Raw genomic sequence first — 14,103 nt, 5'->3', positions numbered from 1 at the left:
GACGTAGTTGCGGTAACAGAGTCTTGGTTAAAAAAGGTACAGGACTGGCAGCTAAATGTTCCGGGATATAGGTGTTTTAGGTGAGACAGAGGGGAAGGTAAAAGAGGTGGGTGAGTTGCAATACTGGTTAGAGAACATATTACAGCTGTACAGAGGGTGGACATATTGAAAGAATCAAGTAACGAGGCACAGTGGGTAGAACTCAGAAACAGGAAGGGGGTAGTCACTATGATGGGGGTGTACGACAGGCCTCCTAACAGCCCAGCGGAAGTTGAAGAACAGATATGTAAGCAGATTCTGGATATATGTAGAAATAATAGGGTTGTTGTAGTGGGAGATTTTAATTTTCCACATATTGGCTGAAAATCCCTTAGGGTTAGGGTCCGGATGGTGAGGAATTTGTTAAGTGTGTCCAAAGAAGGTTTTTTGCACCAATATGTGGATAGTCCGACTAGAGAGGGGGCTCTACTGGATCTCGTACTAGGAAACAAGCCCGGCCAGGTCATCAAAGTTGCAGCGGGGAAACATGTGGTGAACAATGACCACAATTCCGTAGGTTTTCGGATATTAATGGAAAAGAATGAGTGTTGTCCTAGGGTTAAGGTGCTAAATTGGGGGAAGGCAACCAGATTAGGCAGGATTTGGAGGCTGTTGTTTGGGAGCAGCTGTTTGAGGGTAAATCCACATTTGGCATGTGGGAGTCTTTTAAGGAGCAATTGATGGGAGTGCAGGACAGGCATGTGCCGGTGAAAAGGAAAGGCAGGATTCAAGAACCATGGATGACCAGGGAAATTGCGAGTCTAGTCAAAAAGGAAAAGGATGCATATGTGAGGCCGAGGCAACTAAAACAGTTGAAGCACTTGAAGAATACAAGGAAAGTAGAAAAGAGCTCAAGCAGGGAGAGGAGGGCAAAAAGGGATCATGAAATGTCCTTGGTAAACAGGATCAAGAAGAATCCTAAGGCATTTTATACATATATTAGGAACAAGAAGGCAGCTAGAGAAAGAGTTGGTCCACTCAAAGAAAAAGGAGGGAAATTATGTGCAGAACCAAAGGAAGTAGGTGTGATCCTAAATTAATATTTTGCATCGGTATTCATAAAGGGGACGGTCATGTTGATTGGTGGTGTCTCAGAGGGATGTGTAAACATTTTAGAACTGGTTACTATTACGAGGAAGGAAGTGTTAGGTGTGTTAAAAAGCATTAAGGTAGACAAATCCCCAGGGCCAGATGACATCTATCCCAGATTACAGAGGGAGACAAGAGATGAAATCGCTGAACCTCTTAACAGAAATCTTTGTTTCCACGTTGGCCACAGGTGAGGACTCAGAGGATTGGAGGATAGCCAATGTTGTCCCATTATTTAAGAAGGGTAGCAAGGATAACCCGGGTAATTATAGGACAGTGAGCTTGACGTCAGTGATAGCGAAATCGTTAGAAAAGATTCTCAGAGATAGGGGGCGGAATTCTCCGCTCCTGGGAAAAATCGGGAGGGCTGTCGTGAACTCGGCCGAGTTTCACGACGGCCTCGGAGGCCACTCCTTGCCCCCTATTCTCCCCTCCCGGCGGGGCTAGGAGCGGCCCTCCGTAAATCTCAGCCGCGGGGGCGTCGCGCTGAGAATGACACGGCCGGCGCGCCTAATGATGTCAGCCGCGCATGCGCAGGCTGGCCGGCTCCAACCCGCGCATGTGCGGCTGACGTCATGACGCTGACGGCACGAACCCACGCATGCGCGGTGGCTGTCTTTCCCCTCAGCCGACCCGCAAGACGTGGCGGCTTGATCTTGCCGGGCGGCGGAGGGGAAATAGTGCGTCCGATTTGGACGTCGTCCCGACGATCGGTGGGCACCGATCGCGGGCCTGTCCCCTCCCGAGCACAGTCGTGGTGCTCTTGCCCCAAACGGCCCCCTAGAAGCCCCAAACGGGCATCTGCCACCTGTTTCACGATGGCAGCGACCAGGTGTGTTTGCCGCCGTCGTGAAACGGTCGTGAACAGCAGGCCACTCGGCCCATCGGGGTCGGAGAATCGCTGGTCGCCGTGAAAAACAGCGAGCGCCGATTCTTCCGAGCTGGGGGGGGGGGGGGGGGGGGGGGGGATCGCGGGGGCGCGAAAGATGTCAGGGGGCCCTCCCGCGATTCTCCCACCCGGCGTGGGGAGCGGAGAATTCCACCCAGGATATCTATGCACGTTTGGAAGCGAATGGTCTTATTAGCGACAGACAACATGGTTTTGTACGAGAAGGTTATGTCTCACTAATTTAATTAAGTTTTTTGAGGAAGTGACAAAAATGATTGACAAGGGAAGAGCTGTGGATGGGTTGTCTACATGGACTTTAGTAAAGCATTTGATAAAGTTCCTCATGGCAGGCTGGTGCAAAAGATTAAATCACATGGGGTCAGGAGTGAACTAGCTGGATAGATCCAGAAGTGGCGTGGCCATAGAAGACAGAGGGTAGCAGTTGAAGGGTGTTTTTCCGAATGCAGGTCTGCAACTAGTGGTGTTCCGCAGGGATCAGTTCTGGGACGTCTGCTGTTGGTATTATATACAAATGACTTGGAAGAAAATGTAGCTGGTCCGATTAGCAAGTTTGCGGATGATACTAAGATTGCAGGAGTTGCGGATAGTGATGAAGATTTTCAGAGAATACATGCAGGACATAGATAGGCTGTAAAACTGGGCGGAGAAATGGAATTTAACCTGGACAAATGTGAGGTGATGCATTTTGGTAGATCCAATTCAGGTGGGAGCTATAAAATAAATGGCAGAACCATCAGGAGCATACACGGACACACACACACACACAGATCTGGGTGTTTAGGTCTACAGATCCTTAAAAGTGGCAGCACAGGTGGAAATGGTGGTAAAGAAAGCATATGGCATGCTTGCCTTCATAGGACGTGGTATCGAGTATAAACGCTCGCAAAATATGTTACAGTTATATAGAACGTTGGTGAAGCCACATTTGGAATACTGTGTCCAATTCTGGTCACCACACTACCAGAAGGACATGGAGGCTTTGGCGAGAGTACAGAAAGGTTTACCAGAATGTTGCCTGGTATGGAGGGTATTAGCCCTGAGGAGAGATTGAATAAACTGGGATTGTTCTCCCTAGCGATAGACGGAGGCTGAGGGCCGACCTGATAGAAGTTTATAAAATTATGAGGGGTATAGATAGGGTGAACAGTTGGAAGTTTTTCCCCAGGGCGAAAATGACAATTACAAGGGTGCACAATTTCAAGCGAGGGGAGATAGGTTCAGTGGAGATGTGCGGGGCAAGTTTTTTTACACAAGAGGGTGGTGGTGGCCTGGAATGCACTGCCAACTGAGGTGGTTGAGGCAGATACGTTAGTGACTTTTAAGACTTATCTTGCTAGATACATGAACAGACGGGGTATAGAAGGATACAGGCAGTTGATCTAGATAGGACACATGATCGGCGCAGGCTTGGAGGGCCGAAGGGCCTGTTCCTGTGCTGTTCTTTGTTATCTTTGTTTTTTAATTAGCTAAAATCCGGTTACAAATGAAAAAATTAGAGATGCTGCAAAAATAAAAAGCTTTTCAATTGGAAATTGAAAGGGAGGGGGCAGTCAGGAGTTAGATAATAGTTAACCTGTTGCATTTGCTGCATATTCAATTATAGTTATTGTTATTAATAAGCTTAATTATGTTTAAACGTACAACCCTGGTGACTGGAATAATTGGGCAGCCAAGGGCTAAAGGCTTTGGTTATTTTTTGAAGAATCATTGTGTTGCGACTCTGGGTCAGGGGGGAGCTGGAATTGACTGCGCACTGTCCTAACAGATAACAGTTCAGCTTGCTTCATTGTATTGGTCAGCATTGTTTAACTGATAATTGAAAGTTATTGGGCCGGATTCTCAGGCCCACCCTCTCCGGCAGCGGGAACCTCCGTTCTGGCAGCCGGCCAATGGGATTTCCCATTGTGGCCACCCCACGCTGTTGGGAAACCCGCGGGCCTGAGTGCGCTGCCAGCGGAGCGGAGAATCCCGCCGACGGAGAATTCCCTTGATTGGCGTTATTATGTTAAAGTTAATAATATAGTTGGTTTTAATATACCATATCTTTATTTGTGCGTGGAATCATTCACGGAATGAAGTATCCTTTCTTCACAGTCTTACAAATTGTATATAACATTGGGGTTTCTGAACGGTATCCTAGCAACAGGATGGTAATACATCACACATCACAAAAAAAAAACCACATTGCTGCAGACGCAAAACAGTTTTTGAAGAACTCAGCATGGACCTGGAACCTGAAACATACAATTGGCTAAGCCCCTGAATTTATCTGTTTGGATTACTGGCTCACTGGTAGAACTTGCACGATGGCCAGAGAGAAGCAGGCCAATACAGGCGGTAGGCATTTCAATGCTGCCCCAAACTCCTCTCCAAACGTGAGGATTTCCTCCGGAGGCCATCCGTTGAATATTAGGAAAACCAATTACCTCTTCAAAACTGTCAATCATGAAGAAAATGTTTGGATAACTGATTTTGGATTCTTCTCCTTTACTGTCCATTGGATGCTTGCTTGGAGAAGCAAATACTTGCTGTTCAAAAATAAAAGCAACAGGGAAAAATGATATTCATCTCAACAGAGAGAAAGTGCAGCTTCCCAATAGAACTCAAATAGTACCACGGCCATAAGCTCTGTTGGAAAGCAACAGTAAATTCTTATACATTAACTAAACAATTGCTTTGCGATTCAGCGTAGTAATTGGGAGGTAATGAGCGATTGGCTGGGTCTAGTTTTGACAATCCTCACCATTTGCAAACAGGCCAAATCACAACAGGTTAGTGACCAGTTGCTTGTTAATTATTGGTTGCTTGCCCATGAAAGCTGCCGAGACAGCTGATAGAATATACCCATTGAGGAGGTACAGCTTTGGTTTGCCAGCTGTCTGGATTTATTTATTGACATGTTATGAAGGAGAGCGATAAGGAAAGTAACCGGATTTTAAGCCTGCTGGGAAAGGGCTGATGAAGCACTGAAACCGGGCCAAAAATGTAAGAAATATCTTACATGTTCTTCTAATGTATAATTTGGGTTAGCACTGCTGCCTCACAGCGCCAGGGACCTAGGTTCAATTCCGGCTGCGGGTGACTGACTGTGTGGAGTTTGCACTTTCTCCCTATGTCTGCATGGGTTTCCTCCGGGTGCTCCGATATCCTCCCACAGTCCAAAGATGTGCAGGTTAGGTGGATTGGCCATGCTAAATTGCCCCTTCATATTCAAAAGGTTAGATGGGGTTACGGGATAAGGTGTGGGCCTAGGCAGGATACTCTTTCCAAGGGTCGGTGCAGACTTGAATGGCCGAATGGCCTCCTTCTGCAACTGTAGGGATTCTATGATTCAATTCTATTCTATGATTATGTGGCCTGTCATCCAGTTTCAAGGATTGATTCCCTATGGACAGGGTTAATAGAAGTTCAGAGCTGCCTGTCCCATTACCTGGTTGTCCTGAATTCCAAACTAGTTCAGTTTAAATTAAAACTGACTGTGGTACAAAATTATCAAAAGTTGTGTGCCTGATTGAGGCAAATCTTTGTGGGAAATGTTCTAGGACATTCATACCTTGATGTAATTCCTTGTATGGCAATGCAAAAAATGTAATGCTATAATGAATTGAGGTTATGAATAATTACTCATTCTATTTAGCAGATGATTTGTCTGTTAGATTGCAAATGTTGTATATTTACATACATGTCTCAGACTTTGCAGTTGCAAGAAAAGCTAATCAGTCAGCATTCACCATCATTACCCTGTGAAATGGGCAGCAACTTCTGCTGGCAACATACTTGCTAATTGCAAAAATCAAGAAGTTACAGTCAGTCATTCCCTGCTCCTCCACCAGAGGTGTGATATTGAAGTCCTCATAAATGAAAATCATCTCGAAATCACTAAAGTGACATGAACTCTCATGAACACTTTCAGCACTAGTTTTATTGCTGCAACTCGAAGAACCTCTCAGTCTCTGAGTATTTGTGGTGTCAGGTTTCTCCATTTCATGGTGAAATTGTATCGAATTTTAAAATGAAACTTAAAGATAGTCCATATTCACCTTCTACCTTAATCCCATGACTATGCCCCAACCCTTATTTCACTTTCTGTAAAAGTGATTGATGAAAACCGACTTGTTTCCCTGATTTGCTATCTATTAGAATTCTTCAGTGCAATTGGCTGCTTAGCTTTCTCAATGTCAGCAGTGCCCAATTCATTTTTTCCAGTTAAGGGGCAATTTAGCATGGCCAATCCACCTACCCTGCACATCTTTTGGTTGTGGGGGCGAAACTCATGCAAACACGGGAAGAATGTGCAAACTCCACACGGACAGTGACCCAGAGCCGGGATCAAACCTGGGACCTTGGCGCCATGAAGCAGCAGTGCTAACCACTGTGCCACCGTGCTGCCCTCAATGTCAGCAGTGTTGCTGGATGCCAGAGATTCCCTATACCGGACGCTAAAATGAAATTAGTGTCAGGAAGGGTAAAATCCTGAACACATTGCTTGCTCGATATTTGTGGGCAGCTTGTGGGCACCTCATTGCTGAACCCAAAAATCTAGACCTTAGGTTAGCAACAATTTATGGACAGTTTTGAACTTTAGTGTGTCTTCCCAGCAAAGCTTAAAAACAAACCTCAAGGCCAGCAGGACCACACTTTTCACATCCCCACTATCTTGGCATGAAAAATTGAGGCAGTCACTGACCTGTGATTTTTTCTTATGGATGTGAATGTCTCCTCCATCTGAACGTGTGCAAACAGCACATGTCACAACATATTCCAGCTGTAGAAAGAGATACGCAGGTTTTATACCAATTTTTCAGCCCTCTGATATCTTGTCCAAATGTTCATCTGTTACATGTGAATTAAGAGAATGCTGAAAGGCTGTTCGACAGTACAGTGCCTCACAATCAAGACCAACTATGCTTTCATCAGACATTCAGCTGTGGAGATTCCACTGCTGCCAAATCAACGTTTGAACCTCCTGGTCTGGTGAGTCAGTACCACAGCTATAAGGCTGGAGTTACCTCTGATCTGTTCCCGGATGCAAATTAACTGCAAAGGTGAACGTATCACAGATGTTCTGAATGATGAGAGCCTTTGAGAGCTTGGCTCATTTGAAGCAACATTAGAGAGTCAGCAGTACTCCCTGCACTCCAGCCTGCACAAAAATTGCAAAGTCGCTAATGATGACAGAGAGAAAAGGTAGTTTGTGAAGATTTTGTCCTCCAGCACTCTTTATAGGATCGGGCACAGGGTTCCTAACATCCAGCTTCAGTGTCAGTGTCCCCCTTTCCTGGGTCAAGATACATTTGGATTGGGGGGGGGGGGGGGGGGGGGGGTGATAACTGACAAATTAAACAAAATATTCCAGATAAATTGACACGTGTTTGTTGTGCAATTAAATCAGGAATAGTAAGGCGAAAAAGTCACTGATAGGAGTAGTCTATCGGCCACCAAATAGTAACGTTATGGTGGGGCAGGCAATAAACAAAGAAATAACTGATGCATGTAGAAATGGTACAGCAGTTATCATGGGGGATTTTAATCTACATGTCGATTGGTTTAACCAGGTCGGTCAAGGCAACCTTGAGGAGGAGTTTATAGAATGTATCCGCGATAGTTTCCTAGAACAGTATGTAATGGAACCTACGAGGGAACAAGCGGCCCTAGATCTTGTCCTGTGTAATGAGACAGGATTGATTCATGATCTCATAGTTAGGGATCCTCTCGGAAGGAGCGATCACAATATGGTGGAATTTAAAATACAGATGGAGGGTGAGAAAGTAAAATCAAATACTAGTGTTTTGTGTTTAAACAAAGGAGATTACAATGGGATGAGAGAAGAACTAGCTAAGGTAGACTGGGAGCAAAGACTTTATGGTGGAACAGTTGAGGAACAGTGGAGAATCTTCCAAACGATTTTTCACAGTGCTCAGCAAAGGTTTATACCAACAAAAAGGAAGGACGGTAGAAAGAGGGAAAATCGACTGTGGATATCTAAGGAAATAAGGGAGAGTATCAAATTGAAGGAAAAAGCATATAAAGTGGCAAAGATTGGTGGGAGACTAGAGGACTGGGAAATCTTTAGGGGGCAACAGAAAGCTACTAAAAAAGCTATAAAGAAGAGTAAGATAGAGTATGAGAGTAAACTTGCTCAGAATATTAAAACAGACAGTAAAAGTTTTTACAATATAAAACAAAAAAGAGTGGCTAAGGTAAATATTGGTCCTTTAGAGAACGAGAAGGGAGTTTTAAAAATGGGAGATGAGGAAATGGCTGAGGAACTGAACAGGTTTTTTGGGTTGGTCTTCACAGTGGAAGACACAAATAACATGCCAGTGACTGATAGAAATGAGGCTATGACAGGTGAGGACCTTGAGAGGATTGTTATCACTAAGGAGGTAGTGATGGGCAAGCTAATGGGGCTAAAGATAGACAAGTATCCTGGCCCTGATGGAATGCATCCCAGAGTGCTAAAAGAGGTGGCTAGGGAAATTGCAGATGCACTAATGATGATTTACCAAAATTCACTAGACTCTGGGGTGGTCCCGGTGGATTGGAAATTAGCAAACGTGACACCACTGTTTAAAAAAGGAGGTAGGCAGAGAGCAGGAAATTATAGGCCAGTGAGCTTAACTTCAGTAGTAGGGAAGATGCTGGAATCTATCATCAAGGAAGAAATAGTGAGGCATCTGGATAGAAATTGTCCCATTGGGCAGACGCAACATGGGTTCATAAAGGGCAGGTCGTGCCTAACTAATTTAGTGGAATTTTTTGAGGACATTACCAGTGCAGTAGATAACGGGGAGCCAATGGATGTGGTATATCTGGAAAGCCTTTGACAAGGTGCCACACAAAAGGTTGCTGCATAAGATAAAGATGCATGGCATTAAGGGTAAAGTAGTAGCATGGATAGAGGATTGGTTAATTAATAGAAAGCAAAGAGTGGGGATTAATGGGTGTTTCTCTGGTTGGCAATCAGTAGCTAGTGGTGTCCCTCAGGGATCCGTGTTGGGCCCACAATTGTTCACAATTTACATAGATGATTTGGAGTTGGGGACCAAGGGCAATGTGTCCAAGTTTGCAGATGACACTAAGACGAGTGGTAAAACGAAAAGTGCAGAGGATACTGGAAGTCTGCAGAGGGATTTGGATAGGTTAAGTGAATGGGCTAGGGTCTGGCAGATGGAATACAATGTTGACAAATGTGAGGTTATCCATTTTGGTAGCAATAACAGCAAACGGGATTATTATTTAAACGATAAAATATTAAAGCATGCCGCTGTGCAGAGAGACCTGGGTGTGCTAGTGCATGAGTCACAGAAAGTTGGTTTACAGGTGCAACAAGTGATTAAGAAGGTAAATGGAATTTTGTCCTTCATTGCTAGAGGGATGGAGTTTAAGACTAGGGAGGTTATGCTGCAATTGTATACGGTGTTAGGCCACACCTGGAGTATTGTGTTCAGTTTTGGTCTCCTTACTTGAGAAAGGACTTACTGGCACTGGAGGATGTGCAGAGGAGATTCACTAGGTTAATCCCAGAGTTGAAGGGGTTGGATTATGTGGAGAGGTTGAGTAGACTGGGACTGTACTTGTTGGAATTTAAAAGGATGAGGGGGGATCTTACAGAAACATTTAAAATTATGAAGGGAATAGATAGGATAGATGCGGGCAGTTTGTTTCCACTGGCGGGTGAAAGCAGAACTAGGGACATAGCCTCAAAATAAGGGGAAGTAGATTTAGGACTTTGTTTAGGAGGAACTTCTTCACCCAAAGGGTTGTGAATCTATGGAATTCCTTGCCCAGTGAAGCAGTTGAGGCTCCTTCATTAAATGTTTTTAAGGTAAAGATAGATAGTTTTCTGAAGAATAAAGGGATTAAGGGTTATGGTGTTCGGGCCGGAAAGTGGAGCTGAGTCCACAAAAGATCAGCCATGATCTCATTGAATGGCGGAGCAGGCTCGAGGGGCCAGACGGCCTACTCCTGCTCCTAGTTCTTATGTTCTTATGAAAGAGAAATGTGGGCTTTGTGCTTTACCACAAATTGACTGGTTACGCAAATCCAATTTCACAATTTATCATGTTTGAATTCGAACTCGTACCCGCTGGCTTGCTAATTGAGCATCATGACCACTTAAGCCATTCTACATGAACTGAAGTTCATTGTCAAACGTGTCTCTCACAACTCAAATCATTTTAAATTATTATTTTTTTTTAAAATGATCCATACTGTTTAGTGTGTGGACAGAATGCCCTCCCCCCCACCAATCAGTTTCACTGACTAATACAGTCTCTGGGGTGAAGATCATAGCCGAGATACCCATCATTTCTCAAACCACAAGTTCCTGTTAACTCCTGTGGGATAAAGAAAACGTGTAATTTCAAAGTTTACAAGATTTGATGCAAATGAAAAAGTGTTAATTTAGGGCAGTGATGAAAGAATAGAGCCAAGCCCTTCACCTCAAGGCAAGAGAAACTGGGATTTATTTACCCAGTGAAGGTCAAGAGGGAATTTAATTGCGGACTTCCGGTTGCGGCAATGAGTGAGCCGCACATCCGGGGGCTCTCACTCCAGCGGTTCCCTGGTATAGCGGGACTGTGGAGCGGTGAAAGGACGGCCACGGAGGTGCGGAGCAGCGGGCAGCGCTGTATGGAACCGCGGGAGAGCAGGAAGCAACGGAAATGGGAGAGGAATGGACAAAGACAAGGTGCAGGGGAAGCTGACCTGGGACCCAAGGTGGCGGACCTGTGGACCTTGGATCCAGCAATCCAGCAAGCGCTGGAAAACATGCTGCAGGTTATTAAAAGCAACTTTGAGTCATTGAAGCAGGATAACTTGGACCCACTTCAGAAGGCAGTGGATCAGCTGAACCAGGGCTGGATGCCCAGGACAAAAAAGTTAAGGAGCTGGGAGAGGCAGTGGAGGAGCAGGCAGATGCGCAGACGATTGCGGCGCTAGAAGTCGACGGGTTGAAGGAGAGGCAAAGAAGACTGCTGGACAGAGTAGAGGAGTTGGAAAATAGAGACCGCAGACAAAATCTGAGGATGGTCGGCCTCCCGGAGGGGGCTGAGGGAGCTGATGCCGCAGCGTTTGTGGCGGACCTGTTGATGCAGCTGGTGGGGGCTGAAGCCTTTCCCCGACCGCCGGAGCTGGAGGGGGCACACAGAGTGCAGGCGAGGCAGGGGCGGCAGGGCCCCCCCCCACCCGGCCCCATCCGATGGTGATTAGGTTCCACAGGTTTGTGGAAAAGGAGTGGGTGCTGCGGTGGGCAAAGAGCACCAAGAGCAGCACGTGGAATAACAGTGTTCTTCGCATCTAACAGGACCTAAGCCAGGAGGTGGCTAGGCGGCGAGCAGCCTTTAAACAAGTTAAGGAGGTGTTGTTCAAGAAGCACGTGAAGTTTGGTCTGCTCTTCCCGGCCCGTCTTTGGGTTACGCATCAGCGTCAACACCACTACTTCTCCAAGCCCGAAGAAGCAATGGACTTTGCGAGGGATCAGGGGCTGGTCCCGAAAAGAGGTCCCACAGACGCAAGCTAGGGTCAGAGAACTACCGTTTGAAGGGACGCCGATTGTGCCTAGACTGTTGGTCAACTGTTTACTGTTTTAAAGGTGCCATGTGAGGTATTTGTTATTTTTTGTGTGGGCAGTTTTTGCCTGGGGGCAGGGGGGGGGGATTTCTGCCCCCCCCCCCTCCTTTCGTATGGTCTTTTTCCTGTTTTTGTTGCTTTTATTTTATTTTTCTGGGTCTTTCTGCTGTGGTGGGTACCTTTTGTTGGGCTCGCTGAGTGCACTGGAGCCGGTATTGCAACAAAGGGGTGGCCGGTCAGCAATGGGGATTAAAGACGTGGGTTGGGGGCTTTCGTTTTATTTATGTTTATGGTTTGTTAGGTTTGTTTCGGGTGGGTGTTGTATGGGTACTGGGGTATTGCGGGGTTATTGTATTAATGCTCGGAAAGGGACGTGGGTTAACACTTTTCTGTGTATGTGGCGGGAACTGTATTGCACCTGGAGCAGCCTCGTGGGGCTGTTTGAGGTTTACATTTTGTTTGACAGTCCTGTGTTCTAGTGGGGGGGCTGGTGTGCTGGGGAGTGGGGATGAGGTCGGGGAAACAATGGGAATGAGACAGGTGGGCACCGGAGTGATGAGTCACCGGGCTAGCAGATTGGCTAGTCAAGGGAGTCAGGTGGGGGTGGGGGAATACAGCCAATGGATGGCAGGGGTGGGGCTACCGGGGGATGTTGCTAGCGGGGGGGGGGATCTAAAGTAGATAATGGAAAGGAGGTCGGGGGTGGAGGCGGCCAAGAGGCGAGACAAGGGCACACGGGCCGGGGGCGGGCCCGAGAAAGGTTATGGCTCACCGGCGTTGGGGGCGGGGGGGGGGGGGGGGGGCAACCAAGCTGATCACCTGGAATGTCAGGGGACTAAATGGGCCAGTTAAAAGGGCACGTGGTTCGTGCATCTGAAGGCGGACTTGTGTTGCAGGAGACACATCTGAAAGTGTCTGACCAGACTAGGCTAAGGAAGGGCTGGATTAGCCAGGTCTTCCACTCGGACTTGGAGTCCAAGTCCAGGGGGGTAGCAATTATGATCAATAAGCGGGTTCAATTTGAGGCGGAAGACGTAGTCGCAGACAGGGGGGGCAGATACCTGATGGTAAGGGGCAGACTGGAGGGGAGAAGAGTGGTGCTGGTGAACATATATGCTCCAAACTAGGACGACGTGGACTTTATCAAAAGAGTGCTGGGGAAGTTCCCGGACCTGGACTCACGTAGGTTGATAATGGGGGGGGGGACTTTAATACGGTCATTGACCCGGGGCTAGACCGGTCGTGTCCCAGAACGGGTAAACTCCCAGCAATGGCAAGGGAGCTGAAAGGGTTCATGGAGCAAATGGGGCAGTGGACCCATGGAGAGCCAGACAGCCGACAGGAAGGGGCTACTCGTTTTACTCGCACGTTCATAAAGTATACTCTAGGATTGATTTCTTTATCTTGAGCAGGGACTGTGTAGGGGAGGTAAAGAATATGGAATATTCGGCAATTACTATCTCGGACCATGCCCCGCACTGGGTGGACCTGCAGGTCGGGGGGGCGAGTAACCAACGCCCGCAATGGAGGTTAGACGTAGGATTGTTGTCGGAGGAGGGGATATCTGAGAGACTTCGGGAGGTGTATGCAAAACTACTTGCAGGTGAATGATAAGGGGGAGGTTTCAGCAGCGACCCTGTGGGAGGCGCTGAAGGCAGTAGTGAGGGGGGGAGCTGATCTCCATTCGGGCTCACAGGGTCAGGGCGGACAGAGCAGAAATGGACAGATTGGTGGGAAATGTATCGGATAGACAAGGAGCATGCAGGGTCCCCGGGGGAGGACCTACTCAGGGAGAGGCGGAGATTACAGGCGGAACTAGGGGCGTTATCCACAAGTAGGGCCGTGGAACAACTTAGGAAGGCGAGGGGAGTGGTGTATGAGCATGGGGAAAAGGCCAGTAGATTGTTAGCGCAGCAACTCAGAAAGAGGGAGGCGGCCAGGGAAATACGTAGAGTGATGGATGGGGAGGGGAGCAGAGTGGAGGACCCGGCAGGACTGAATAAGGTATTCCGGGACTTATATAGTAGGCTGTATACTTCAGAACCCCCGGAAGAGCCAGAGGAGATGAAAAGGTTCCTGGACGGGGTAACATTCCCAACAGTAGGTGGGGGGCGAGTGGATGGGCTGGGGGCCCCGATTAGAGTGGAGGAGGTATTGGGGGGCCTAAAGGCCATGCAGTCGGGGAAAGCCCCGGGGCCGGATGGATACCTAGTAGTAGAGTTTTACAAGAAGTTCTCGGAGTTAGTGGGACCGGTCTTGACGAGGGTTTTTAATGAGGCAAGGGACAGAGGGACCCTGCCGCCGCCGATGTCGCAAGCCACCATCTCGCTGATACTGAAGCGGGACAAGGACCCGGAATCCTGCGGGTCATACTGGCGCTGGAGGGTGTGCAGAGGAGATTCACTAGGTTAATCCCAGAGCTGAAAGGGTTGGATTATGAGGAGAGGTTGAGTAGACTGGGACTGTACTCGTTGGAATTTAGAAGGATGAGG

General features: G+C 47.4%; 1 protein-coding gene across 2 annotated transcripts in view; it reads right to left on the bottom strand.

The window, feature by feature from the left end:
* Nucleotides 1-14,103, bottom strand: part of kiaa0930 (KIAA0930 ortholog) — a 139,837-nt gene that overhangs the window by 35,572 nt on the left and 90,162 nt on the right. For both annotated transcript variants that reach the window (XM_038780773.1, XM_038780774.1), the window contains exons 4-5: nt 6,726-6,803; nt 4,465-4,566 (exon numbers count right to left, since the gene is read on the bottom strand). In XM_038780773.1, coding sequence (XP_038636701.1) covers nt 4,465-4,566; nt 6,726-6,803 — 180 coding nt within the window. The remainder of the gene's footprint in view (nt 1-4,464; nt 4,567-6,725; nt 6,804-14,103) is intronic.

The sequence above is a fragment of the Scyliorhinus canicula genome, chromosome 20 (assembly GCF_902713615.1).
Source record: "Scyliorhinus canicula chromosome 20, sScyCan1.1, whole genome shotgun sequence".
NCBI lineage: Eukaryota > Metazoa > Chordata > Chondrichthyes > Carcharhiniformes > Scyliorhinidae > Scyliorhinus > Scyliorhinus canicula.
This window is presented reverse-complemented; position numbering and strand designations above follow the sequence as displayed.